The sequence below is a fragment of the Lissotriton vulgaris genome, chromosome 5 (genome assembly GCF_964263255.1).
Source record: "Lissotriton vulgaris chromosome 5, aLisVul1.2, whole genome shotgun sequence".
In the NCBI taxonomy this organism is placed as follows: domain Eukaryota; kingdom Metazoa; phylum Chordata; class Amphibia; order Caudata; family Salamandridae; genus Lissotriton; species Lissotriton vulgaris.
Genome location: NC_141693.1, coordinates 199,645,927 through 199,672,324, shown reverse-complemented (window position 1 = coordinate 199,672,324; position 26,398 = coordinate 199,645,927). Strand labels below are relative to the sequence as shown.

General features: G+C 48.3%; 1 protein-coding gene across 1 annotated transcript in view; it reads right to left on the bottom strand.

Annotated features, from left to right (window-relative positions):
* ENTPD2 (ectonucleoside triphosphate diphosphohydrolase 2) overlaps positions 1-20,670 on the bottom strand; it is a 267,411-nt gene extending 246,741 nt beyond the window's left edge. Inside the window, exon 1 of the mRNA XM_086921154.1 lies at positions 20,494-20,670. Within this exon, the coding sequence (XP_086777280.1) occupies positions 20,494-20,610 (117 nt within the window). The 5' untranslated portion in view covers positions 20,611-20,670. The remainder of the gene's footprint in view (positions 1-20,493) is intronic.
* Between the last annotated feature and the right edge of the window lie 5,728 nt (positions 20,671-26,398).

Here is a 26,398-nt window from a genome sequence, read left to right as displayed (position 1 = left end):
TCCCTGCCTGACACTTCAGCTGAAGAATTTAAACTACCTGAAATAACCATCCGTGACGGTTGCCTTTTCACAAAAAAAGGGGAACTATTTTTCATAAATTAAAAAAGAAGATGGGCACTTTGTACCCCTCCGACCCTGTCCACTTCGATCTCTGGCTTCCACTCCTTGTGGTCTAGCAGGAAACAGGTAAAGAGGGAAAAAAGAAAGAAGCAGACAAAGGGCACGAGGATAAAGCAGACACTGACTGCGACATGGACTAGTGAAAAGAAAAGGGCAAAACTCAAGGAGGACAAAGATTAGGGTGAAAACCTGTCAGAGGTAACGCTGGGCCTAGACTAAAAAAATTCAGGACAAAGGGTCAAAATTCAGAACAATTCAAGACAAAATTTCAGTTTGATGGACACATCTGAGAAGACTGTACCACAATCATTTACCAAAACACTTATTTACTATATTTTATCCTGTACTATTTATTCACTGTGCTCCGTATGGAGTTGCCTCAAGGCACATTCAAGTTGCACACAGTATCCTTGTTCACGGTACATTGATGCCCTAGAGCACAGTGTGGCGAGTAACACTTATTAGTATCTAGTTGCTTCTGAAACATTGATATAAGTGGATATTCACCCTCTACTAGCTAAGGCAAGTTGACACCATACAGCTCGCCTTGTCATCCATTAGGCATCATATCTAAAAACATGAGACATACAAAAGGATCACAGACAACAAGTTGAAGAATCTAACACATGCAATCCACGATGATCATACCAGTGATGTGCAAAACAGCGCACCGCCATGTGTGTTGTACCCCCACCAATTTCATAATGCACCACCATTATCCACTGTCTACTCCACCTCCACCAATTTCACAGTGCACCACCACACATAGCACCGGGCACTGCCACTCTCAGTCCATTCATTTACAATCAGAGGCACACCACACCACCACCTGCAGCAAAGCGCAGCATCACCCACTACACAGTGTTAGCTAGAGCTCTGGTGAGGGCGTTTATTGCCAGACCAGGACTCATTGTACAGGACAAAGGCCTACCTCTGGCATCTAGCCTCAATCACGTGTGCCAGACGCACACCAAGCTGGGTGAGGAGCAGGATCTTAGCGAGGGCTGACCTGGTAGAGGTTGTCTTGTCAGAAAATGGCCATATTTAAGAGGTTATACCAGTGTAAAACAGGCCGCCGTGAACCTCCCCTCCAGGGCAAGGGGTAGTAAACTAACTCCCACTTCAAGTGTAAAAAACAAACAGCATATATGGAAAAGAGGACAGCAGCAAAGACCTCTAATATAAAAAAAAGTCCATCTTTAAAAAAAGGATAGACATAGCTGTGACATTGTCGTGTTCTCTCTAAACGCGATCTTTCTCAACATGACAAGTCCCACAGCTCACATTTGTAAATAACTGAGAAAAATCCTACAATACAATACAACAACCTCAGAACCATAGGGGCTACAAAAAAAAATACAAAAATAGACAACCTGGAGAATACTCTTTTTGATCACCACTATTTAATTAAACTAATTTTACGATTGTCGTAAGTCCATGTTTTGAAATTACACAATATTTTAAAAAGTTTTTATAAATTATAAGTATTTCTACCATGTTAATTGCACTTGTGTGCTTAAAAAGCATACCCTTCCTGCCCACCTCTTCCACTTCCAGGGCACGAAGGACAGAGTCAGCATAAGCACGGACGTGATATTGATCTGGTGCTGCCTCAACAGGGCGAGTCTCCCCTTCCATCCCCGAAGGAGCAACATCGGTCTCCTGACAAAGGTAACAATAGAAGCGACACAATCAGGATGTTAACTGTTACCCAACAGTTTCTTGATTAGATATTCACAATCAAAAACTGGACCACTAACTCCGCCAAAACCTCGTAGTTTCCCTTCTCGCAATCATTCTTAAGTTCCCCTATTAAAGCATTATGGTCACGGAACTCAAAATGATCTTTTTCAAATGTCAAACACTAGCGTATGGTGTCTCTTACGCTTTACCACCAATTCCTGATTTTACTTAAACCAACGATGTTATCAGGATGTAACATGAATACTGTCTGGCTTAAATCCGCCCATACTCGTTTGTTCATATGTATTTATGAACAAGACGAGCGAACATTCCTTTTATTTTATTTAGTTATTCACTTAAATTTGCCTCATATAGACATTTCACTCAACTTAACCGCACTATAGCCGCTGGATGTAAAAGACTCACTACAAAAATTAACACCAAATCCCGCGCACAGCTTAAGCTTGTAATGGCATGTTCTTTAAGCACAAGCCGATCTGCGATCTGCGCATCACCATCACCTCACTGGTATGGTATAACATTGTTCCAAACCGCAAATTAACTATTTCACCAAAATGCCGTACATGCAATGTGGCATGTACAATCATATCCCTGCTGACACTTATAGAGAAAAGCACTAACAATTTAGATTCCAGCACCTATAGTACCCAGGAGCACTCAGAGAAATGACAACTATGTTAAAGGCTACATGACAAGCATCACATGGAGTATGAACCACTGTATGAATACAATCAATGAAATGTATTGATCTCTTGTTATGTCTACTCTGTTTTTGTATTCCATCTCTCTGAGTTCTAGGCAGAAGGTGTTCCAAAAACCCATATAAGAAGTTGAGCGAGTGAGCTCACTGATGAAATGGGCTAAGTGATTCGCTTTCTCCATACAAGCGACCTAAAAAGTAGCCAGATTCACTCTGGTCCTGAAGAAAGCCCAGGGACCTGTTAGGGCAACCGAGGGCCGAAACATGTTGACCTACCACGACCTGACACCAGGTGCAGTGGATCATTAACACATCCACCTAAGCACCACTCACCCTTTTTAATATTGACCCTTCCCTGACATCATAAAAGACCAAATAAGGGAATGGAGGATATTTAATTTTGCTCTCCTCTTTCAGACTCTAGTTACTTTCTAATCACAACCATCTAACAACCAGACGGTCTCCCTCCAGGTGGAGGAACGCAAAACACTTGGAGAACTGAACACCCAAGTGAAAAACGACCTAATGATGCTATTCACCTAACCGACAGAGCAGAGAACCAACATCTGCCGCACCCAGAGTTAAATGTGAATGAGGGTCTCAAAAATACAAGATCGTAAGACCCTTGGAAAAAACAGGACATGTGATTCATTCTTCTCTGATTTTGACTATACTTATTATACGTGCAAAAACAACAATTGATGGACAGAATGCAGAACAATGTCATACATTCACCCCAGTACAGAGATCTGGGCCTAAATCCATCGTTTTTTTGCACTCCACACCACCCCAGTTCAGACATGGCCATATGCAAATCAGCCTTGACCCTGTGCCTCATGGGAACAGTATACTTATTATACAGCATGATTTGTGGCCATTCGAAGACATGGTTTGCCTCGTAAGTATGGAAACGCCCATAAACAACTATGTCTGTTACCCCTTTCCACCAAGGAGTAACCCCTTTCGAGATAGGAAGGTGGCCAGATCACTCCCAGGGGCAGGGAAGAGCTTTTACAATGGGGATAAATGGTCTCCCCATGAAGAAGAAAAAAAGGTAAACAAAAAACTGCACATTCTTCGAGGATGATCCATTCTTCCTGCGTGGATTTCTGCTCCATGTAGAACTCCACACAGTGGGATGAACAGCCTGTGGAAATAGTCACCAGACATTCCTGGATATAAATCCCCACCCATACGTTTACATTTATATTGATGATTGCCCACCTTGCTTTTAATTCAAAGGATGTGGACAGTCGCTGGGTTACTGACCAATATAATAATCAAAGCAATACCAACTTTTTATATAGTGTTTCCTGCTGCTCTTCTGCCCTTTCTAAACACTGTAAATAATAGGTGTTATTACCCAATTAACTGATATTTTACTGACCCAGAAGGATGGAAAACTGATCCCTCCTACCTGGGATTCAAATACACGTTTCTACTGGCTGAACCATTCCGATCTACGGTTGTGAGGAAAAGTGTGTACAGAGGCTGTGAACTAAACCGCCCAGTGCATGTTTGAAGCATTACTGCACAAGAATGCAGCAAGTATGAAACAGGGCTTCCTTCCCTCTACCAAGTTTATCTTATGAAACAATTTAGAGTCGCAGGCAGCAAGATAATCTTCAGAGTGCCTCTAAGACTTACTGGTTCGCTCTATTTAAGTAATTATGAAATGGACTGAAGTAAATTGAAAATCTGATTATTTTCCTTCACAAAATCAATTAACTTACACAGCAAAAACAAAAAGCAAGCTTCTGCGAATTGTGCACCATCCTTGGATTTGTCAACTGGTCTGCTTTTGCTAGAGAAACCCTGCATGCGTTTTCCATCATGCACCAGCAAGGACTGGCGCTAGAGCTAACGTGCAAATGGCGATTTCAGGACAAGAGCAATGAAGCGTAAAGAGGCCAATGGGAGACGCAGGTAGGAAGTATGCACTCCCACGCAATTTCTGTTGGTTTACAAAGAGGCGAGACGGCAGTGTTTGCTGTGTAACCTTGCACAATCTAGTGGGCCGGGAGATGCCACAGGTTGGTCCCAGGAGCAGCCTAACCGGATCTGGATGAATTTAGAAGACCCTGGACAGGAAATACTCGAGATGACACAGGCGTCCCTACTGTTACTACTAACATGTGATCCGTCCTGCAGCTACCCCACGTATAAAGGACCATGATACTCCAATCCAGTAGTTTCATATGATAACCCATACCTAAGAGGGCCAGCACCATTCTCCACTCATTACAGGAGTAGGAAACAGAGAAACTGGCAGGAGCAAAAAGGACGCAACAATGTCTACTACTCCAGTGATCATTTGGAAAGTTCGAGCAAACGTCTGCTCCATCATCTTTTAATGGCCCAGGTTCAATCCGTGTAAAACGGGTAAAGACGTAGCCTTAGGAAAGAGTTTCCTGCATTCGTTTGAATGTCTCCTTTTGTTGGCTTTGTGGACGTCTTTACATTTTAGTCCAATTGCCTTTTGGAAATGGACCACTTCAGGCAAAGGAATAGGTCACTTATTCTGGGTCTAGGAGGTCATCATTTGTCAGACCAGACATCGGATAGGAGCAGTTGTGTTGCCTTGATGACGTGGGGATCTTCAAATCTGAACCTTGCAATCACGATTCGCAGATGCACTGTCAAAGAGAGAGCTGGCAAAGGCCACTATGCCATAGACCAGATGGACTCAACAACACTAGACAATTGACTGTGAGGACCCATCGGGAATACACAGAAAAATCCTATCAGAGGTCTCTGTTGAACATTACTTAGACTTCAGGATAGGACACGAGGAACACCTCGATGCACACATATATACCCCTTCCATCACTTTATGGTGGAGAGCCCCAGCTTTGGGAATGGACTGTCCACAAAGTATCAGCCTCCTGTCACACCATTGTGTAGGCTACAACAAGGTATTGGATGGCCCTCTTATGCAACTCTCTAATTCTGTAAGTTTTTAAGTATTTTTTGCATTTGGCAAAAAGTTTAGTTGAGTGATGGGCAGTGCTTAATTTGAGCCGGTGGTTGCCAGTGGGGGGCGCAGGCACTTATTGTTTGGGGCCAGTACTTATTTTTCTGCATCAGGCATTTATTGCGAGCAAAAGAGGGATAAAGACACAAACGGTAAAGAGGAGGAAGAGAAAGACGCAAAAGGCTCACAAAGGGAGAAAGCAGGAAGCTGCAAGAATGATCTGAAGGGACAGGGAGTGGTTGTTAATGGATTAAAGAGGCCTGAGGTGGCTTTAGGATTATGCAGCCTTAGTATGCTGTGCTCACACATCGGCACGTGTTTCAGAGCAGAGCTTTGGGCACTGGCACTTTATTTACAGATGGACACTGGGGACAGGTTGTGGCTGAGTACAACTTCAAAAAGCATGACTCAAACTAGAAAATAACAGGCCTGGTTACATTTTACGCCAGAGTAATTTTAGTAATCATGCATTGCTCTTTTGATGTCAAATTACACAATTACGCCATCTTGAATAAGAGTAATTGGGGGGGGGGGGGAATCCTACCCGAGGTGCACAGAACAACGAACTAAGAGAGAGTGGATGCTGGCTACTGCTGTCCATGTCCTTTAGCATGTAGTGCTATTTTCATAGCCCAAAATACATCCTTGGCACATTTTAGATGCAAGGGTGCATTTTTTACAAAGAAAATTGCTGAATTATGCGACTCATGTAATTACAAATGATTGTGTGTAGTTTTGTGGTAATTACACTACCGAATTATGCCAGTTATACCCGGTCAAAAGAAAAAAAAAAAAAAAAAAAAAAAAAGAACACAAAGCTTTTAATATAAATTAATCAGACTGGCAGTGGATGTGACATCACAGAAACCACCTCTTGTCCCACTCTTAGCTCATCAACAGCTCACTGTTTGCAGCTGAGGGGCCGGGTAAGGCGGCAAAGAGTGCAATCTACAGAGATAGATACTACTACAGGACCCATATTTACTTTTACTTGCTGATGCTGCTTTCATGACCCCAAAGACAAGGGTTAACAAAGGCAGCGTCTGGGGTATTAAAGGAAAAGCCAGGGGAACCATATGCTAAGCTTGATTGCCATCCATGTGTAATGAACAGAAAACAATGGAGAAGTACAACGACCATCCAAACACCATCACCACAGAAGGAAAGCAACCCCATCCACACATGCAAAATGCATGCCATGGTTCTACCACATGCAAATAAACTTTAAAAGCACTTCAGACACTGTCTGGATGTTAATCTCTTCCAAACAGCAAGATTTTACTTACCTCAGAACCAGGGTGCATTGACCAACCGAGGGACTACTTTGAAATTTACTTTTATTTAATTTATTTTAAGCATAAAAGAGCGGCGCAACCGCTGATACACATAAAATTCACAAGCAAACATACCGATTTGTTGGTAAATTTGCATAAAAATGTAATAAATACTTGTTAAAACTGAGTGCAGTTGATTCTTACAGTCTTATTGCCAGTCATCCCAAGAAAAAAAAAAAAACGAGGGACTAGGAAAAACTGCAAACCCCTTCCCACCAGGTTTGCGGTCGACCCCTTACCACTTATAGATCAGAGTTGTCACACTCCACCTCGTCCTAGCACACAGGAAATAACAGGTATACTGTGATGACCCTTCACCCGGTCTACGGACAATTGAAACATTTAGACACAAGCCCAGAGGCATTACAACACTTTATCTCCTTTCACCCACCACACAGATCTTCACCAGCCGCAGTTTGACCTACAAGTAGCTGTGAGCGAGGGTGCAAATGGAACCATGGATATCATGCAAATGATCCAGGATAGGAAAGGCGAAGCCATCGAGCAACAATGCCTAGCTCAGAGGTCCAACCTTCTCTCCTATGTGCAAAATGACATCTGAACTATATTGTTCCCAACAGCAGACAAAAGGTGCGATTTAGAGTTTGGCGGATGGAGTTTCCTTAATCTGGGTGGCAGAGGACAACACCTGCGCCACCCTGTGCGACAGCCACCTGCCAAATTTAGAGTTGTCTGCCGGTCCTGTGGGCAACTCTCTACATTGACAGGAACCGCCACGATGAAGGTACCTGTCAATATCAGACAAGTTTGATAGACTATGCCATCAGCCATGATGGACAGCAGGCACATTTTCAAAAGTTTTTTTTTCAAAAACAAACTCCCACATCAAATAGAGCAGATGGTGTAAGGTCCTTCCTCCGAAGGCCCCTACTCCATCAGGCCATCTCAGGAAATATTCAATCGATGGAGCCAATGTGGACCTCGTCCACAGAATAAACGAGGATGGCGAACCAAAGGTTTGGCGGAAAGGGTGCTCCCTCTCATTTGCGATGGTGTAACCTGTTCACCAATTTTACATTAGACCCAAAGTCACTTCCATAATAAAATGTCCCAAGTGATTCCCGTTGCTTCCCTTTTGAAGAGGGCCTTGTCTGATAGTTCAGGATGAGCTAATCCCATGAGGAGCAGGACAACACACATGCAGATGGATGGAAAGCATGAAATTTTCTCACCCACTGGCAACCGCTCGGCCGAATTCCTATCCATCATATTAAGCCCACTGTAAGAAAATCAGTACTAACCATGCTCTTCATGGGATGTACCCCCACACGGCCAGGAAAGGTACCCTCCAGAATGACACAGAAGTGGCCAGTTTCTGTCTATTTGGGCCAGGTCAATAGAATGAAACGTGCGTACTATTGCCCAGTGAGGCGAGGACTGGACTCATGTCTAGGCATAATCTTCACTATTAGCTTAGGATGCCACCTACAACAAATGACAAGGAGATAAAAAAAAAAAAAAAGGAGGGTGGGAGCACACTGCCTCATATCCCAGCACCGAGTTTGCCCCGAGGCATCATGGTAAATTCAGTGCATGATAACACCTACTTCAGTGACAGTCTTAGTTTGTCACCCTTGTTGGTGCAGCCACTGCTGTGCATCTCTAAACATGTATTTTGGGATAGTTGTCCTTCAGTAGGGAGCAACACATTATGTGGAGTGTGTTGGAAATGCCCCCCAAAGTCTACTCAGGTCTCTGTGCCACTCCCTGGGCACAGGTGCATCAGCCAGAGCTTGTCAGCTCATTAGCTCAATGGAGTCTTTTCATACAAAAAGAGGGTGGGAGCACCCTGCCGCACATCCCAGCACTCAGTTCGCCCCAATGTATCATGGTACTAGAGAAGGAGAACTATCCTAAAACACGTGTCTAGGGATGCACTTTTTAGAGAGGCTGGAGAACTATTTTGGCTAATGTCTTGATATTCCATATGGCTAATGTTAAGCTTCTGATTCAGAGGACACAACCGGACGAGAACTCTCTGGGTCAAGGAAGGAAAGGTTACAACAAATTCCACATTAGAACTGCTTAATAGGCAGACGGGGATGGACCTTTACATGGCAGCGGAGAGGGTTACATATAAAGCTTGGGGTTGCCCCCAAAAATTCAAAAGAATATGGGAAAAATGGAGAACATATTATGGCATGGATGGGGAGATAGATCAACGATCCCAGGTACATGGACAGGCACCGTGAAGCTGAGACACGGCAAGGAGGCAGTTCCCACTAAACAAATAGAGGGCTTGAGGGACCGAGGCTTGACTGCAACAAAGAGTGAGGCGGGAGGGGGGTCTCGATGGGCAGACACCTTACGTAATTCTTGAGGTTCAGGAATGGTCTTATGGCGATATAATGTATCCAATGCGACTGATTGGCTCTATTGCATACCTTGATTGTTTATGGTTTGTTTTATATTGTGTACAAAAATCAATAAAAATATTTTTAATAAGAATTGCTTAAAAGGCCTGCTTCTCTGCTAAAGGACAGTGAGGAGGCCAGCAAGAGCAGTGCTGGAGAAAGAGGCTGGAGGGGTGTAACACTTTAACTGGAGGTGTGGGTCTAGACTAGAGCGAAAGAAGCACTTAATGTAGAGCACTGCAAGATAGTGCTGGCCTCCCTCCAAGAGGCACAGCTGGCGGGGAGCATGCAACTGTCGTGCCCAGGTAATAACTTCCTGTACAGCTTATTGGATGAAGGAAGGAATTCACCTCTAGTAGCAGAATCTAAAGTAGTCCGCATTGACAACCAGGCCAGACTATAACCCAGCAGTGGCCTGTGCTGGTAACAGCGGTGAGGCCGGGTGGATTGCGACAGATGTGGGGAAATTATTTAATTTTCCCTCATGGTCGTCTGTCGAATCCCCCACCGCCCCACCGCTCTTACCTGCATGGGCCGCTCCTGCTATAGCCCTCGACCTTCTGAATTAGGCTATGGGAGAAGCAGAATGCGGACCTTCAGATTCACGATTTAATAAAGAGAGGAGACCCTTAGAGCTACAGTAAGCCAGTCTGCAGGGAGCTTGACGCTAAACCCTGGAAAACACCCGAGTTGTGGCCAAGACTCCGAGTACTGCCTATGGAAAGGGCAGAACCACCGGACAGGAGCGGGCCCTGGACAAGGTCCCTCCAAGCAGATTTGTTGTGGCTTACTTTAACTCAGCCACCTTTGGGCTTTGGGGATATCTGGCCCATATTGTGTCTCTGGTATCGACACTTGGCAAATAATCAATACATAAGGACGAAGGAAGCCAGGGGCACGATTCAGAGCGGAAGCAGCGCTGCTCCGAGAGCATCTACCGCGCGTGCCCATCTTTCTGTTTTACTTGCCCTGGAACTATATGGAAGCTTGGTATTTGATAACACTTTCGTACATTTATATGTGCACATTTTTAACTATGAAATGCATTGTTCTTACATAATCTAGTTCTGTAATAATGGTGTTTCAGGACATGAAAACACAGAAGCACACAAACCCTATCTGAAACTAATAAAGTGTCCCTCGAGTAAAGTACTCCGAAAGCAAGAGATTAAATGAATAATCCCAAACTAAATGACGTAGAATAATGAGAGCACGAATAATGCATAGTGATGCACAGGAAGCACAATCTAAAAGCATTAGATCGCTTTAGAGCAGTCAAGCGCACAACACCTCTTCCACTCACCGCAGCATGTAGGGTGATGGACATATCCCCTGGACGGCTGCTACCGCTTTAAATAATGCAAGACTTATTGATGAGGCCTAATAAGCAGAGCGCAGACTGACGTCAGAGCATGACCACAGACCCTACTTAGGCTGCCCATCTCCCCAAACGACTGAGAGACGAGAGACCTGCCACTACATTCGGGTTCACCACATCTTCCCATATGCAGGCGTATCCTGCCTGTGGAGCAGCCTCAGCACTACATAGTGCATCAGGACAGATTCACGCAGCTGCACGTGCATGCCTTGTGACCTCCCTCAAAGCCTCCTTCCCGCCAGGCCTTCTTCCATAGCCTTTCCAGGCTGGCTTTCACGGAATCCGCACCGTGGTTCAAATGCAAAAGAATATGTATTGAACAGTGATGTGGGACGCAAAGCTGTGGGGCGGGGTCAGTAGGACCTGATATAGCTTAAGTATTGATTAAGCGAAACATTGGACTTTAAAAAGATACAACCTACAAGTCCCAAAATGCACACGGTTACCAAAAAGTCCAGAACGAATTATAGGGTCACAAAAGGCATACAAGGGCTTCTGGCAGCTTTCACGGTTTTGGAAATGTAGAGCCCACATTCTTGTAGGCAAAGGGGATGCGCTGTACAAGAGCCCAGGGGGGTGGCTGGGGTATTTGGGGAGGGGGAGATATCAAAGATGACCTTTCACGCGCAGGTGTGCGCATTAAGAGACGGATGGTAAAACCTGTAGACTCGCCTGTGTCCACACGGTTTGGCAACAAGGCCTCACAAACAGACCCAGCGCTGCCTGCTCAACTTCAGAGCTCTCTCCCGCTCGCCCACACCCCGACCTCACTCAGACACCTGGAGGACACTCTCTCCGACGTATGCCTCATACAAGAGTCTTATGCTGCAAGAAAAATACAATAGAAAGAACACAGTGAAAAAACAAATACTCTTAGAGAATGCAGGATGAAATTAAACATTTGAAATGCAAACAAGGACTGTATCGCTGACATGCAAGACTTTAAGGAATTGTATTTGTAGGTTAAGGACATGAATATGGTGCCGGACTGGGAACCGGAGGGGTTTAATTAACTTCTGGGAGGCCCCGGCCCACGTAAAACCCTAGCCGGTGAGCGGGCGTTGTATAGACCGCCAGAGGGGTCCAATGGATTCATCAGTAGAAATTGTATAAATCCTATTTGCGGCCATTGGGAGCCTGGCCTGGCCTGACCTGACCTGAAGGGAGACCTTACTCATGGCAGCACGAGGCTGGAGCCGGCGACGGGGATGCCAGGACAACCCCCGGACGCCGTGTTCTCTGGAGGAACGGGGGAGGCCTCTGCCAAGAATGCGCTCAGCAGAGCTGGGAGCCCCGCGCCTCCGGAGAGGGCGGGCCTGCTCTTTGTTAAACACCGAAAGCGAAGCCTTGGTCAACATGCATTGTGAGTGAAGACACCAGGCAGGACTTGGAGATGCTATCAACAGCGCAACGCGCGCCTCTCCGGGCAACGCGGGCCTCTCCAGACAACGCGGGCCTCTCCAGACAACGCGGGCCTCTCCAGACAACGCGGGCCTCTCCAGACAACGCGGGCCTCTCCAGACAACGCGGGCCTCTCCAGACAACGCAAGCCTCTCCAGACAACGCAAGCCTCTCCAGACAACGCAAGCCTCTCCAGACAACGCGGGCACGGCTGGCTCCTTACGGAATGCGGGTGTTCATGGCGACGGTCAGCCGAGGTCAGGGTGCCCAGCTATGTAGCGTTGGCGGGCTTCTGACACTTCAAGACTCCAGAATAAGACCTGCGCCCCCTACTGTGGAATGTGGGTGTTAGCGAGGGGGGCTCTGATGTATGTGACCCCTGCCGAGGTCAGGGCACTCCACTATGGAATGTTGGCGTTGTCTGTTCCTCTGCTTAGTGCAGCCCCAACCGAGGCCAGGCCGGGGTGCCCCACTGTGCTATGGGATATGGGTGCTGGCAGGGTAGCTTTGATGTTCGCGACCCCTCGAAGGGCGGTGTACCCCACATTGTTCATATGGGTTGTACCGCGGCGAGGTGGCTTCGACCCACGTGATGCCACGCAAGGGCAGGGAACCCCACTGGGAGAAAGGGGGCTTTGATGTTCATGGGTACATCAACATGGGGCGTTTACTTTACCCTGGTTACTGTGTGTCTTTAGCTGAAACCTTGCGACAAGAAGTCGCTGTAAAGTTAAAAACACTACGTGGGAATGAGCTGAAAGCCCGGTACCGACGGTGGGGGGGTGGGGGGGGGGGGGGGGGGGGGTTACCGTGACAGAAACAGAGTAACTTAAAATGAAAGCAGGCCGGAGTGTCATGCTTCCGGTGGAGACAACTGAAATCAGCCCTTGGAAACAGGCGGGGTGGGGGCATGCGGTCAGTCTCTACGACCCCGCCCCCCCCCCCTTCGGCCACGAGCTCGGGGAAACTCTACATCTGCTGACAGACGCAAAAGACAAATGTGCGTGAACCCGCTCGGTGATTCCTGTGTGGGCTCAGCAACGGTTAAGGAGGGGGACCCCCTTTTGTATTTGGGGGGGGGGGGGGAAGAGACCAACCAACAAACAATCATTGCCAATAGATGTGGCTTTACGGGAAGGCAGTAAGCTAATGTGCCGCATTGCAAGTAAATAGCATGGGAATGCATGGGCATATATGTGCACGCATAGAACTGTAGAATACACACAACAGTTGCACTGTCGAGCCAGACCTAAACACCCACGTACTTCAATCACTGCCCTTCTCCCAGCTGTGCTGCTCCCGCAGAAAACACCATCAATTATCTAGTTATCCAAGACATATTAATAGCATGATGTCATGTGTCTGCCCCAGAAACTTCAAGCTCAGGCAGCAGGGCAAATACAATGATCACAAATGTGTGGAGGCAATCATGTTTGTTTGTGGAAGCACACAACTTCTGCGCAATCAAAATATGTACTTCTAGTTCCTCACATGTGGGCGGAGCCAAGGCCACTATCCTGGTGGTGCTCACACATGTGTTTGGCAACAGCTGAGCTGTCAAGCCAGGCCATAAAAAGAGGGTAAAGTAGTGGTCGAAGTTCTTTAAAAATGCTTGGGGCCGGACCGGCGACCAAGATGGCCGCTCGGGGTCCCGGCTCCGCCGGCCTTCTTCCCTCACCGCCCGAACTGGCCACTTGTCCCACACATACTCGGAGTTCTGGTGCGTCGGAAGGGGCGCTGAGACGGGGCGTCTGACTTTGGGGAAATTTTGAGCTCCGGCGACGGAGATGTGGTCCTTTGCACGGTGCGGCCTGCCCAATGCCAGCAGCCGGGACCTCAAGCTGCACTGAATCCGGCCGCCAGTTGAATAACAGCGGCCACACGGACCCGGAAGACGCCGGCCGCCCGCAATGGAGGTCAGCCTGTCCCCCGACAGCTTATTCCCAGCGCGTGAACATCGGAGCCTGCTACCTATGGGATTGACCGTCCCTCTATGCAGCGCCCCCCCCCCCCAATGCACCTCATCGGAGACGGGACAGTGGAAATTGCTCTTTTTTTCTTTGGCAGTGCAGTGCTTGGCCTGATTGCACTAGTCCGTAGCCCACGCTCCAGTACACCGAAGCCGATGGAGGTAAAACGCTGCTAAGATATTTCTTGGGCTATGGGGGAACACATATGCCTTTCAGCGGGGAGTGAGGACGGCATTCGTGCGGTGCACTACTGTAGAGGCTCAGATGAACTACGCTTTTCTATCTGGCGGGGGTCGGCGACTTCGAAGCTTGTATGAGCTGCGCCTATGAGGCAATTCCTATGGATGTGGCGCCTCGATGGGTACTAACTGGTCATGGCGATGGCTGTGTGGATTAACGACCGGGGGGTAGTGACTGCATACCCCAATGTGTGCTGAAGGGTCACATTCTGTACGTGGCGTGAGGATGTTCCCGGTGGCTTTTGGACCGGATGACCAACTTGAAGCCGGCACCAGATATGCGAGTCCCTTTTTGTGAGGCACATGCAACAATTCCACGTGAAGGGGCCGGGGGTGGAGGAGACTCCACGGTGGCTGAGATGAGACTGTGGTCTTTTAAGTGACTCCCTGGTAGTTTTGTTGAGATTGGCGAAAGAATAATTGGCTCTGTGTGTGAAGATGGACGGCAGCTGAGTGAACCGCGCCGTGGGACATCGCACTGACTCTGGTTTCTCCCAGACTGGCTTGCGTGCTCCAGCTAGAACTTCTCTAGCCCAACCTTGTATTACATGAACGGCGTAATTTGTGAATCGAGTCTGGTGGGTCTGTGGGAGCTCTGGGCGCCATTGTTGCTGTATGGGGAGATTTCCATCTTCACCGTGTGGTTTGAGAATACTGAGCGACTACTACTATCCTGTTTATGTGGGTGCTCCCGATGTTATGGCTCTTTTTCAGTAATAGTTGAAACACTGTGTGGCGGTGGGGGGGGGGGGCATTCGGTTTAACCCGCAACGGGAACCCCCCACATAATTTCTTCTCCTATCGTGGGGTATTGGTTAACTTCTTTCCTTTCTCCTCCTTCTTTCTTTACCTTTGAGTGTGTTATAGTCTTTCTCTTATTCTCTCTTCTATATTTCGGGTTCATATACCGGGTGACAGGCACGCTGCTGGGGGGTAGGCCGTAGCCACATGCAGGGGTGCAGGGTGGGGGGATGGGTGTTATTGATTTTCTTCCTTTCTTTTTCGTTTCTATGGCCTTCTTTATTTTTGTTGCTCTTGGCTTGTCTTTCCTTTTCTCCTCTCTCTCCCTTTTCTTGGGATCTGCGTGGAGATAACTCTCCGCATGTTCTTCTTATTTTAGACAATGAGGGTGGATTTTTAAATGCTCTGCTTACTACGGTCCGGAACTGTTTTGGTGGGAGAACCGCACTGCTTATTGATATCCTGTTTATGTCTTGGAACGCAAACTCCTTACCTACAGTATTTCTGACTGTGAATATCCTGCCTATTGAATATCCCTTGATTTGTTATGTCTTAAGTGTAACGCTACAGATCCTGTTTTTTCTATTTTAAACTAAAAAGAAACCTTCTTTAATCCTGTTACCTTATGGTAATAATGCTCTCCTGTGTTACAACCGAGTATTTGAGGAGCGGATCCTTGGACTGCAATGGACTAATCATTTGTTTTAACCGCTTCTGTCTTGATGGCTGACCATACTGGTCTGAAATGCGTTTGATTGTAACTGACTAAAGTACCAATAAAGGTTTACCAAAAAAAAAAATGCTTGGGGACTGGGATGCTGCATGCAATGGGGGCGGGTGAGTGAGCCTGGGGGCGTGATGAAAGGCATGGCTACAAAACAACATATACAGTAACTTTTTTCAGTCTTTTACCTTCAAGTAACTACATACAAAATAACGCACATCTTAAATTAAAATGAAATGCAAGTTAAGTTAATCAGTGGGAAATGCACTATTGTACATTATGAAACCTCCATTTTTTAATGCACTGCACCAGAGAGCCAAATAATTGAATCCTGGTAGGTTAAGTGGAGAATAGTGGCTTGTGCATGTTCAGTGCTACAAGGGCTCAGTCTGGGACAATCATTTTAAACTTGCATTACACACCATAGAAGAAAGGCTGCTACAAAACACCTAAAAAGGTTTAAGATACAAATTCTTCCAAAATATACCCAAATTGTACACAGTGCAACTGGTTTTATTGCTGTATTGTAAAAACACACTTTAGAGCTTAGCTTGTTGCTACCTTATATGACCCCTTAAAAATAAATGTGTGAATGAATGAATGAATGTATGTATTTATTATTTCAATTAATGAAAATTGTTACAAAAGCACTGGGCAGGATGTCTCCATCAACACACCTTCTTCGATCGTGAAGAAAACTTAATTGTATAATTTCTTTTAACAAGTCTACAGTACACAACATTAAGAGAGATAAATTAGATGTATATTGAATAATTTTAAACTGTTTTTGGACTCTAATTCTTGGCTGAGTCTTTACTTATAAGTTCTTTCAAATGGTGTGCAAATTTTGCTAGTCTGGCCAGTTCCATTGGGATCTCCAAATTAAAAAGAAGTTTCATTGAATCTGTGCAGGTACAAGTGCTGTATTTAAACAAACAGAGGTTTCAATGAAGTGCAATAATAAATGTGTGTCAGAAGGAAGCCATGCAACAAAGAAAGAGTACACAGTTCCTCTGTGAAATATTATTCACAAAAACGCCAGCAAGATAAGTATATATGGTTGCTTATGTCAAACAGGGGCCTTAAAATAAAGGAGGAGGGGGAATTCCTCCTTTCGGAGCTAGGGCTCTCACACACCCAGCAAGCTAGGTGTCATGCTTCATCATTTGAGCCTGCTCCTCGTTGGGCCGGCGCTGCAATGCCCAACGGGCACCCTTAAAGGGGCTTTTTATCGGAGATCTTTTGTTCCTTGCCGTAAGGTTGCAGTTAGGGTGAGAGGGCCTAGTCAGATGTAGATGTATGTAAATAGGTTAAGGGTTCCTCTCCGTGGAGTTTACAAAAAACTCAGCAAGATTCCACGAATCAAAGGAAATAGGCATGTTGCACTGCTCGGGCTGTAATTCAGCACCAGGAGCTCATTCTGCGCTGAAAACTCATCACAAACGGCACCATGTCAGTCGGCCTAGATTCTTGAGTTGATTTTATTGTTGCTGCCTAGTAGATGGCCTACATGAGTTGCAGCTTTCTGACCACGAACAGCTGTCACTGCCCGAGTTGGACAAATCTTACAGGGGGCCCTCCTAGTGACCAAAAATCAGGCTGGGGGGGGGGGGGGATGTCAAATCTCAACCACCAATTGACAGTGGCAGCTTGTCGAGGGAGTGCTGTGGGGTGGCAGGGAGGAGGGTAGTAAACTCCGGCATACGGCAGAACGAAGTAAATAAATAATTTACAATGCGCCACTGCATCGCCGGGCGATGCAGTGGCGCAATGTAAATTGTTTTATTCATTTACTTACTTACTGACCTCCGTATACCGGAGTTTACTACCGCCCACCCTGTCCCTCCCCAATGGCCTCAGCACTCCCTCGGTGAGCCGCCACAGCCAACGTACCATTTTCGAGCCTCACACGAGAAAAATCTCCACCACTGGGCAGTTGACGGAATTTGGCCGGAACTCCAAATTACAAGCGTAATGTGGAGTGGCCAAAATTCTGTCAGCAAATCGAAATATATTATCCATCCCTAATTATCAAGAAGCTTTAAGTGAATCCATGAATTAAAGCCAATACCAGCTTCCAAGCTCCCTTTACATTTGCAGACTGACCAGTTGTGCAGGTTTACATTTCTTTCAGGCAAGCAGGCACCCTGGCAATGTGGCTTGCTTAGTTGTCTGCCCCACACTCAGTTTCATAGCCCAGGAGAATCACTGCCTTGCACTTCAGCTGAAGCATTCCAGCTCTTTGAATTTACCATCCCTGGACGATTGTCTTCTTGGCCGCGCCTCTTAACTCAGCACCCTTGACTAAGACACTGAGCTGGGGTACCCTGGAGACACCCACGGGCCGATTACGTCAGTCGCTCAGAACATTTCGAGCTCTGCATAGCAGAGTCGGGCTGGTTTGATTCCTCAGCAGCCCAGACATGTGCTTCTGAAAGCTGGTATGGCTGCAGCCTGGCACCACCCCAAAAGTAGCAGCCTGCCAGGGATAATGGCCTCCAACGGCTTCACATATAACGGACTCTGCCCATGCCCCACCAGCCTGCCATGGATTCCGACCCAGCCTCCCAACCCACAGCCAGGAGGGTCCGCCGCACCCTTAGGGCAGTCAGCATTGCCAGTAGGGCTGCTCGGGCAGGTCAGTGTGTGACCCTGTTTTAATGGTCTGCTGGGTTTGTTTTTACTGCCTGCAGCAAGTACATGCCGTCTCCCAAATCTTGGAAAACACCTCACACAGGGTGGCTTTATAAATTCGAAACAGACCTTATTTGCAGATTATGGGCCTCTTCTTTTGGCGGCCGGGTTCACTAATGGTGGGCGCTTTTTTCGGTGTCCAGGTCTATTTTCTGTCCCAGTCAGGCCATGCAGGGGCAGCTCTAGGCTCATGGCGGCCCTGGGCAGGGAGCGTAGGTAAGGGGCCCCGGAAGAGGAGCACCGGGAGGGGTGGGGGGGGTCAGGGTGTTTGGAAGTGGAACAGAGCCGGAGGACAACAAATCCCGGCCAGGGGCCGCCACGCATATATGTATCCATCCTCAGAGGATTATTATATTAAGGATATATATTGGCGTGGCGGCCCCTGGGGTTTGGTGGCCCTGTGCAGGTGCACAGCTTGCACATGCCTAAGGCCGCCCCTGGCAGCCAATCTACAGTTATAGCCGTACCCTAGGCACTTCAGATCTTCTGTGAGTTCCCTTTCACCGCCCCCTCCTGGACTAGGCCAGGGAGGCCAGGACTTGTGACTGCCCCAGCCCCTGCCTTATTGGGCGCTGAGATGCGCCAGCAGCAGGAACCGCGGTCCCCTCCAAGAGGAGCGCAGCTGTTCCCATGGGCATCCGCAGAAATGTTTCCAGGGGGGGGCAAAATCTTAACTTAAGCACTCGCCTTCCAGGGGGGGGCAACATTTTCACTTCCTCACTCGCCTTCAAGGCACGTTTAATGCAGACGGCCCATTATCATTCTTTAAGAACTGCAGAGGCGCACACACAAGCAAGCATCATAAGACGACTCTCGAACGAGCCCACCCAGTTCCAGACCTACTGCCAGGGGACTGGAAGGAAATGGATGCTGCACCAATGTGATAGTGTGTAAATAAACTTATAGCGCTCTGAGCAAACCGCACTGCTTCTAGGCGCTGGTCCTTAAAACTAGTTGTACCGCGATTTATTACCGCAGATGAACAGTAAAGTGAGGGCACGTTCACAGTGCGCCCCCACCACCTCGGGTCTCCCAAGATGGTGGTGGGAGCGGACGGCAAATCTAGCCGAAATGGGTGAAATTATCCCCCAAATCTATCAAGCAACCCACGTGTTTATTAGGAAGGATTATATCTGACTGGTTTAATTATTAACTTGTTCTGCCACAGTCAGTTAGTTGCCCTGAAGTCATGCTGTACACACAGACGTTCAGATGCGAGCCAACTTTCAACCAACATCTCCCCGAAAAAGGCAAACGTTTTCCACCGTTTCCATGAAATGCACCCGCTCGCGGTGGGAGTTTGGGTTCAAAACATTCAGCAACTATCTTTCGCAAGCACGAGCCCAAAAATAAATGTACCCGTTTTCGCAGATCCAGAGCGCAATACACCATCATAAAAGCGCTCTAAAACATCTGTATCCAGTAATCGAGTTACGTCCCACCACGGGCTTAAAAAAGAAAAAAACTTCCACGCGCGTGTGAACACAGGGCTATAATAAACTCGAAAGTAAACAAATTGGTACAGCGTGTAGTGCAGACTGTCCCGTTTTCATTTGCTTTATGGCACAAGACGTTCTGCTGCTCTAGTTAAAGCAGTAAAACTTCAAGCACCAGAAAGCAAAGTTATTCCCACACGCGTGCGCACATTTCAACTCGCCTTCAGTTTAAGACTGAAATCGTTCCCACCCTCCCCGTTGTGCGTTGCGCTCGATTACTAGAGGTTTGTATAGCGCTGTGTTAACGTTAATGGAGCTTCCAGGCGCCGCCGGGTTCATGCAAAACGTTTCTCTCTTAGACTTAAAGCGGGCCACCTGCAATGAAACACTTTCTCTACAACGACTACTCACACCCATTAACTTCAATGAGCTCACTGGCCACACTGGCGGCACCCCCTCCTTGGGAGGTGCGAGCAGAACCACCTGGGCTGTCTGGAGTGACTTCTCCTTGGACCCGCGCAGCCGCTTCTGGGAGCACTTGTGGTTCACTTCAGTGACTAATGAAGGCGCTGCAGACTAATCACCTCATAGCCCCGCGGGCTCACGCCTGTCACGAACTCCACGCAGGATAAAAGAAGCCACGAAGTTTGAGAACTTCACCCCACGGGTGTTCACAGCCAGTGCATGCTCGGATCCCCCTTACCTTGAAATTGGGGGGGTTCTTGATGTCTTTAGTGGGGATGCAGAGCAGCAAGATCCCTATGACGCCGGCGCAGAGCAGCAGCAAAGGCAACAAGACAGCGAGCACCTTCCGCGCCATTCTTCGTCCTCAGTGCAGACAGACAAGTGAGCTCAGCACGGAGCGGCGCGAGCGCAGCCCTGTGAGGAGGGGGCGGGGCTATGCTGCCATTGGCTGTCAGTGCCTTCATAACACTCCACGGCCTCCCACTAATGGGCACGTACATTCACCTATCAGACAGGAGCCCGACCGACATACCCACAGTCCCACACACTTATTCACGTTAAAGTTTATGTCCCTAATTTTCACAAAATCAACCAAATTGTGAGAGGATGACAAGTGCAGGTGTCCAAACAGGAGCTCAAGAGCTACTGGTAGCTCTCATCAACACCCTTGCAGTAGCTCTCCAAACCAAGGCCGGCTTCCGGGCAGTGCCACCTGTGCGGCCGCCCTGGGCGCTGATATGGGGGTTGGGGATGCTGACCTCAGTAGGGGCGATTTGTTTAGGGATAACTTACACCTGCAGCAGAGTTCCTTGTGCTTAATGTTCCTGCTAGCGAGAGAAATCAGAATTTTGTCTAGTGGCAGTTTTGACTCTTCATAAAGTAGCACAGAGGTTAATGTGCGTGCAAAGAACGAATACTGTGTAGACCACAGACCCGTATTTTATGGATAGCTGAGTGCATTACTGTTTTTATCACAGAGATTCTTTTGTTAACGCAGTTCATTAGAAACAACCCTACTACAGAACAGTGACTGTTACAAACTTTCATCAAAGAGCTGCTTGCATCTCTATTACTTACCCGAAACCAATGAACATTGGCAATGTGATATATTGTAATTCTTTGTACTTACATTTGAAAATCTTCAATGTGAAACAGTTTCTGTTAGCTGAGCAAATGTTCAATAAAAGGAAGTTTAAAACAAGCATTTGCAATGCAATTGGTCTCGCATTAGGAAAGTGTGAGCTATTGGTATTGTAAATGACAATTTTTTTAAATATGTGAGGGCATTGAAAATATATAAATTAATAGCATTGTTATTCACAAAGCCAATAGCTTACACTTTCCTAATGCGAGTCCTATTGGCTATGGCAATGCTTGTTGGTAGCAAGCAAGGACAGTGCTGTTGTGGTGCTGAGTGATGATGTGGTTGGGCTGAGTGATGTGGTGGTGCATTAGAGTGATGTGGTGGTGTCCCAGAGTGATGTGGTGGTGTATTAGAGTGATGTGGTGGTGTATTAGAGTGATGTGGTGGTGTTCCTGAGTGATGTGGTGGTGTTCCTGAGTGATGTAGTGGTGTCCCTGAGTGATGTGGTGGTGTCCCTGAGTGATGTGGTGGTGCCTCTGAGTGGTGCCCCTGAGTGATGTGGTGGTGTCCCCGAGTGATGTAGTGGTGTCCCCAAGTGATTTGGTGGTGTCCCAGAGTGATGTGGTGGTGTTCCTGAGTGATGTGGCGGTGTCCCTGAGTGATGTGGTGGTGTTCCTGAGTGATGTAGTGGTGTTCCTGAGTGATGTGGTGGTGCCCTTGAGTGATGTGGTGGTGTCCCCGAGTGATGTGGCGGTGTTCCTGAGTGATGTGGTGGTGTCCCTGAGTGATGTGGTGGTGTACCTGAGTGATGTGGTGCCCCTGAGTGGTGCCCCCGAGTGATGTGGTGGTGTTCCTGAGTGATGTGGTGGTGTCCCTGAGTGATGTGGTGGTGTCCCTGAGTGATGTGGTGGATCTCCTTAGTGGTGCCCCTGAGTGATGTGGTGGTGTCCCTGAGTGATGTGGCGGTGTTCCTGAGTGATGTGGTGGTGTTCCTGAGTGATGTGGTTGTGTCCCCGAGTGATGTGGTGGTGTGCCTGAGTGATGTGGTGGTGCCCCTGAGTGGTGCCCCTGAATGATGTGGTGGTATCCCTGAGTGATGTGGTGGTGTCCCCGAATGATGTGATGTTGTCCCTGAGTGATGTGGTGGTGTTCCTGAGTGATGTGGTGGTGTTTCAGAGTGATGTGGTGGTGTCCCAGACTGATGTCCGGTCCCTGGCTGGTCGGGAGGTAGCGGTCCAGCTCGGGGAGGGGCTTGGGGGTTAAATAGATCCTGTGCTTCCCTGACCCTCGTGGCTGATCATAGTGGTGGCAGCACTGTGAAATTCCGCTGGGGAAAGAAAGGCAGACTGCGAGTTTACTCTTCTGCCCACTCGCTCTCCTGTACTCTAGTTTTAGCGCTTTTTAAAACTTAAATTGCACTTTTACATTCAATTGATCTGAAAATTGTGATGTATGTATTTTAAATAATTGGACCCGCTTTTAACCTTTGTGCTGTTTTCCCGGTTCCCCTGTGCCCCGTTCCACCGCGGCTGCTCTGTGCCGATTGCTGTGGAGGGCCAGGTCGGGCGGCGCCATCTTGAGTGAGGTCCGGTCCCTGGCTGGTCGGGAGGTAGCGGTCCAGCTCGGGGAGGGGCTTGGGGGTTAAATAATGGTACCTCATAGGGCGCGCAGCGGGCGCGCCGTCTTCGCGCCGAAGGAGCGCCAAAGGAGGGCCCGTCTGTGCCCGTCCGTGCCCCGGACGGGCCCAGGGCCAGCCATTCTGCCCGACTCCCTGTAGGGATGGCCAGCCTAGAGAAATGTAAGTATTCTCGCCACGCCCTTGTGAAGCTTGCCCCCCCCCTGTGTAGGATTGCCTTGTCCACGTGTAGATCCTGGTGGAACTTGGGCGGAGTGCCCCAGCTGTGGCTTCCTCCCCCAACCTGTCCTACCCCCTCGCCTGGTCAGGAACGCCGGTGTTGCAACCATCAGGGCGGGACTGATTAACGCTAGATCGATGGTTAAACATGCTGCAGATATCTTTGAGCTACTGGTAGATGGCCAGCTGGATGTGCTGTTCGTCACGGAGACGTGGATGACCAACACCTCCGCTCCAAGTGTGGAACTGGCTGTCCCCAGAGGCTTTAAAATTGCGAGGGTAGACAGACCTTTGGGGAGAGGAGGCGGATTGGCCGTCATTTACAGGGAGGGGTGGTCCTTTGCTGCTGAGCCACAGATTGCGGGTGTTGATGGCGAGGTTCTTCACTTTGCCATAAAAATATCCCCGCACTTCACCTTAGGCGGTTCCGTGATTTATAGGCCCCCTGGCCAGGCCAATCATTTCCTTGACTCCCTAGAAGAATATATAGTGCCGCGGGCCTTAAGCATCCCTAGGTTCCTTCTGGTCGGCGACCTTAATATTCATGCAGACACCCCTGACTCACCGGAAGCCTGCAGGCTTGGTGAAATTCTTACCCTGGCACAGCTCAATCAATGGGTTACTGTCCCAACTCATGAGGGAGGTCAGCTGCTTGACCTGGTCTGCTCGAATTTCCCGATTCAATCTGTGACAGTGGAAAAAACAACTTGGTCTGACCATGACCTGGTCAGGTTTGAGTGGTTATCTGAGGATCCTGGTCCCACGCCCACCATCTGTCACACCCAAAAGATCAACTTGCCCGCGTTTAGACAGGCCCTGTCCAGAGCTCGCCCGAAAACTACGATGCTTCTGGACGAGGCGGTCAGCGAGTTCAACGAGAGGGTGCGGCAGGCGGCTTCTGCTTCCATCAAACGTACAACTGTGTCTAGGGTACGACACTCTCCCTCCCAACCCTGGTTCTCTCCTGAACTGAGGGTAATGAAACTTGGCTGTAAAAAATTAGAACGTGCGTGGAGACGCAGCTATAGCCCAGAGGCTAAAGCCGCTCTACTCCTAGCACAAAAAAGTTACTATGCAGCCATCAAGGGAGCAAAAGGGAACTACTACGCAGGGCGTATTGCAAAAGCAGACAGCAATAGCAGAGAGATCTTCGCTATTGTCAAGAGCTTTGTTGCGCCTGTAGCTGACGCAGTTGCTCTTCCGTCCTCTGCGCAATGGTGCGAGGATTTGTCCACCTTCTTTATTAGTAAAATTGCAAAGATCCAGCAGGACCTTATGGCGGCTATGTCTGCTGACTGCGTAGTGACTGACATGTGTCCCATACTATGTCCTTGCTCTGGACAACAGCTTCTGAACTTTGGCCAAGTTGCTGAGGGTGCTATCTTGCCCCTCCTGCAATCTCTGAAATCGGGTTCTCCCGCTGATCCGTGCCCGGCTCGGGTGCTTTCAGAGGTGGCGGATTTGGTTTGTTCAGAGATCACTCAGATAGTGAACCTCTTGGCCTCAGGGGAGGTGCCACTGGGGTGGAAACAGGCCAAACTTCTGCCGCTTCTGAAGAAACCAGGATTGGACGCGACGGTTCCCGGGAACTATCGTCCAATATCTCTTTTGCCAGCACTTACTAAAGTTTGTGAGAAGGTGGTGCTTCAACAATTGGAGAATTTTGTTGAATCTTCCAATGCCCTCCATCCTGCCCAATCGGGTTTCAGAGCTACTTATAGCACTGAGACAGCGCTAGTGGAGATGACTGAGGCGATTCGGGACTGTTTGGACGGAGGCGGTAGAGCGGTCCTAATTTTATTGGACCTCTCTGCCGCGTTCGATACCGTCCCCTACGAACTCCTTCTCGCTAGACTGTCCACTATTGGCATTGGGGGAATGGTGCTGTCTTGGTTGTCTTCGTTTCTTTCCGACAGGTCCCAGCAGGTCTGGATGCCCCCCCATGCCTCGAATCCTAAACCACTTCTCACGGGGGTCCCCCAGGGCTCTACTCTTAGTCCCTTACTGTTCAATGTCTACATCACCCCCCTGGTTTATCTAGCGGAACAGTTTGGGGCTAAGATAATAGGGTATGCGGATGATACCCAACTGTTGTTTACCTGGCCAGACAACAATTTGGATCCATCAGTAGTTCATCGGTGTCTGTCCTCTGTATTTCGCTGGCTAACCCAGGCCCAGCTGAAGTGCAATGAGGACAAGTCGGAGGTGCTTTTTTATGGCTCCTTCCCCCCCCTGTTTAAGAACACATTGTGGCCCCCTAACATTCCTAGCCCGAAAGAGATGGGAAGACCGGCAAAAAACCTGGGCATCTGGTTTGCAGAGGATCTCCGATTTGAGGAGCATATAAAAAAGCTGACAGGCACCTGCTTCGCCACGCTGAAAATGCTCCGCAAGTTTTTTCCTCTGCTCCCTAAAGAGGCTAAGGAGACGGTTGCCCGAGCTCTTATACTGGCAAGGCTGGACTACGCGAATGCCTTGTTCAGCGGTATTCCGGCCTATCTGGTGAAACGCCTGCAAATCATCCAGTACGCGGCCGTCCGTCTGATTTTTAACATCCCCAGATGGAAGAGCGTACGTGCTGAGATGAGCACCATTCACTGGCTCCCGGTTGCGCAGCGCATCCTGTTTAAATCTCTGGTGCTGGCGTTCAGAGCCATTCACGACCTAGGCCCCGTCTATCTGAGAAAGAGATTTATATGCTACGTGCCTGCACGCTCTCTCAGATCTTCCACGTTGCTGAAACTGTCCCTTCCCCGTTTCAAACGTGCCAGACTTGGTGGCCAGTCAATCTCTGTGATTGTGGCCAGGGCTTGGAACGCCCTACCTCTTCCTCTGCGTTCCTCCCAAACTGTGGCGCTATTCAAGAAAAATCTAAAAACACACTTATTCAAGAGTTAAATATAAGTTGTTTCCTCTGTGGTTCTGTTTTCCGCCTTTCCCCTTCGCGCCAGGATACTCCCAAGTAACGGAGCGCGCTACAAAATAGTTTATACATACATACATACATACATGTGGTGGTGCCCCTGAGTGATGTGGCGGTGTCCCTGAGTGATGTGGTGGTGTCCCTGAGTGATGTGGTGGTGCCCCTTGGTACCCCTGAGTGATGTGGTGGTGTCCCTGAGTGATGTGGTGGTGTCCCTGAGTGATGTGGTGGTGTTCCAGAGTGATGTGGTGGTGTGCCTGAGTGATGTGGTGGTGTCCCTG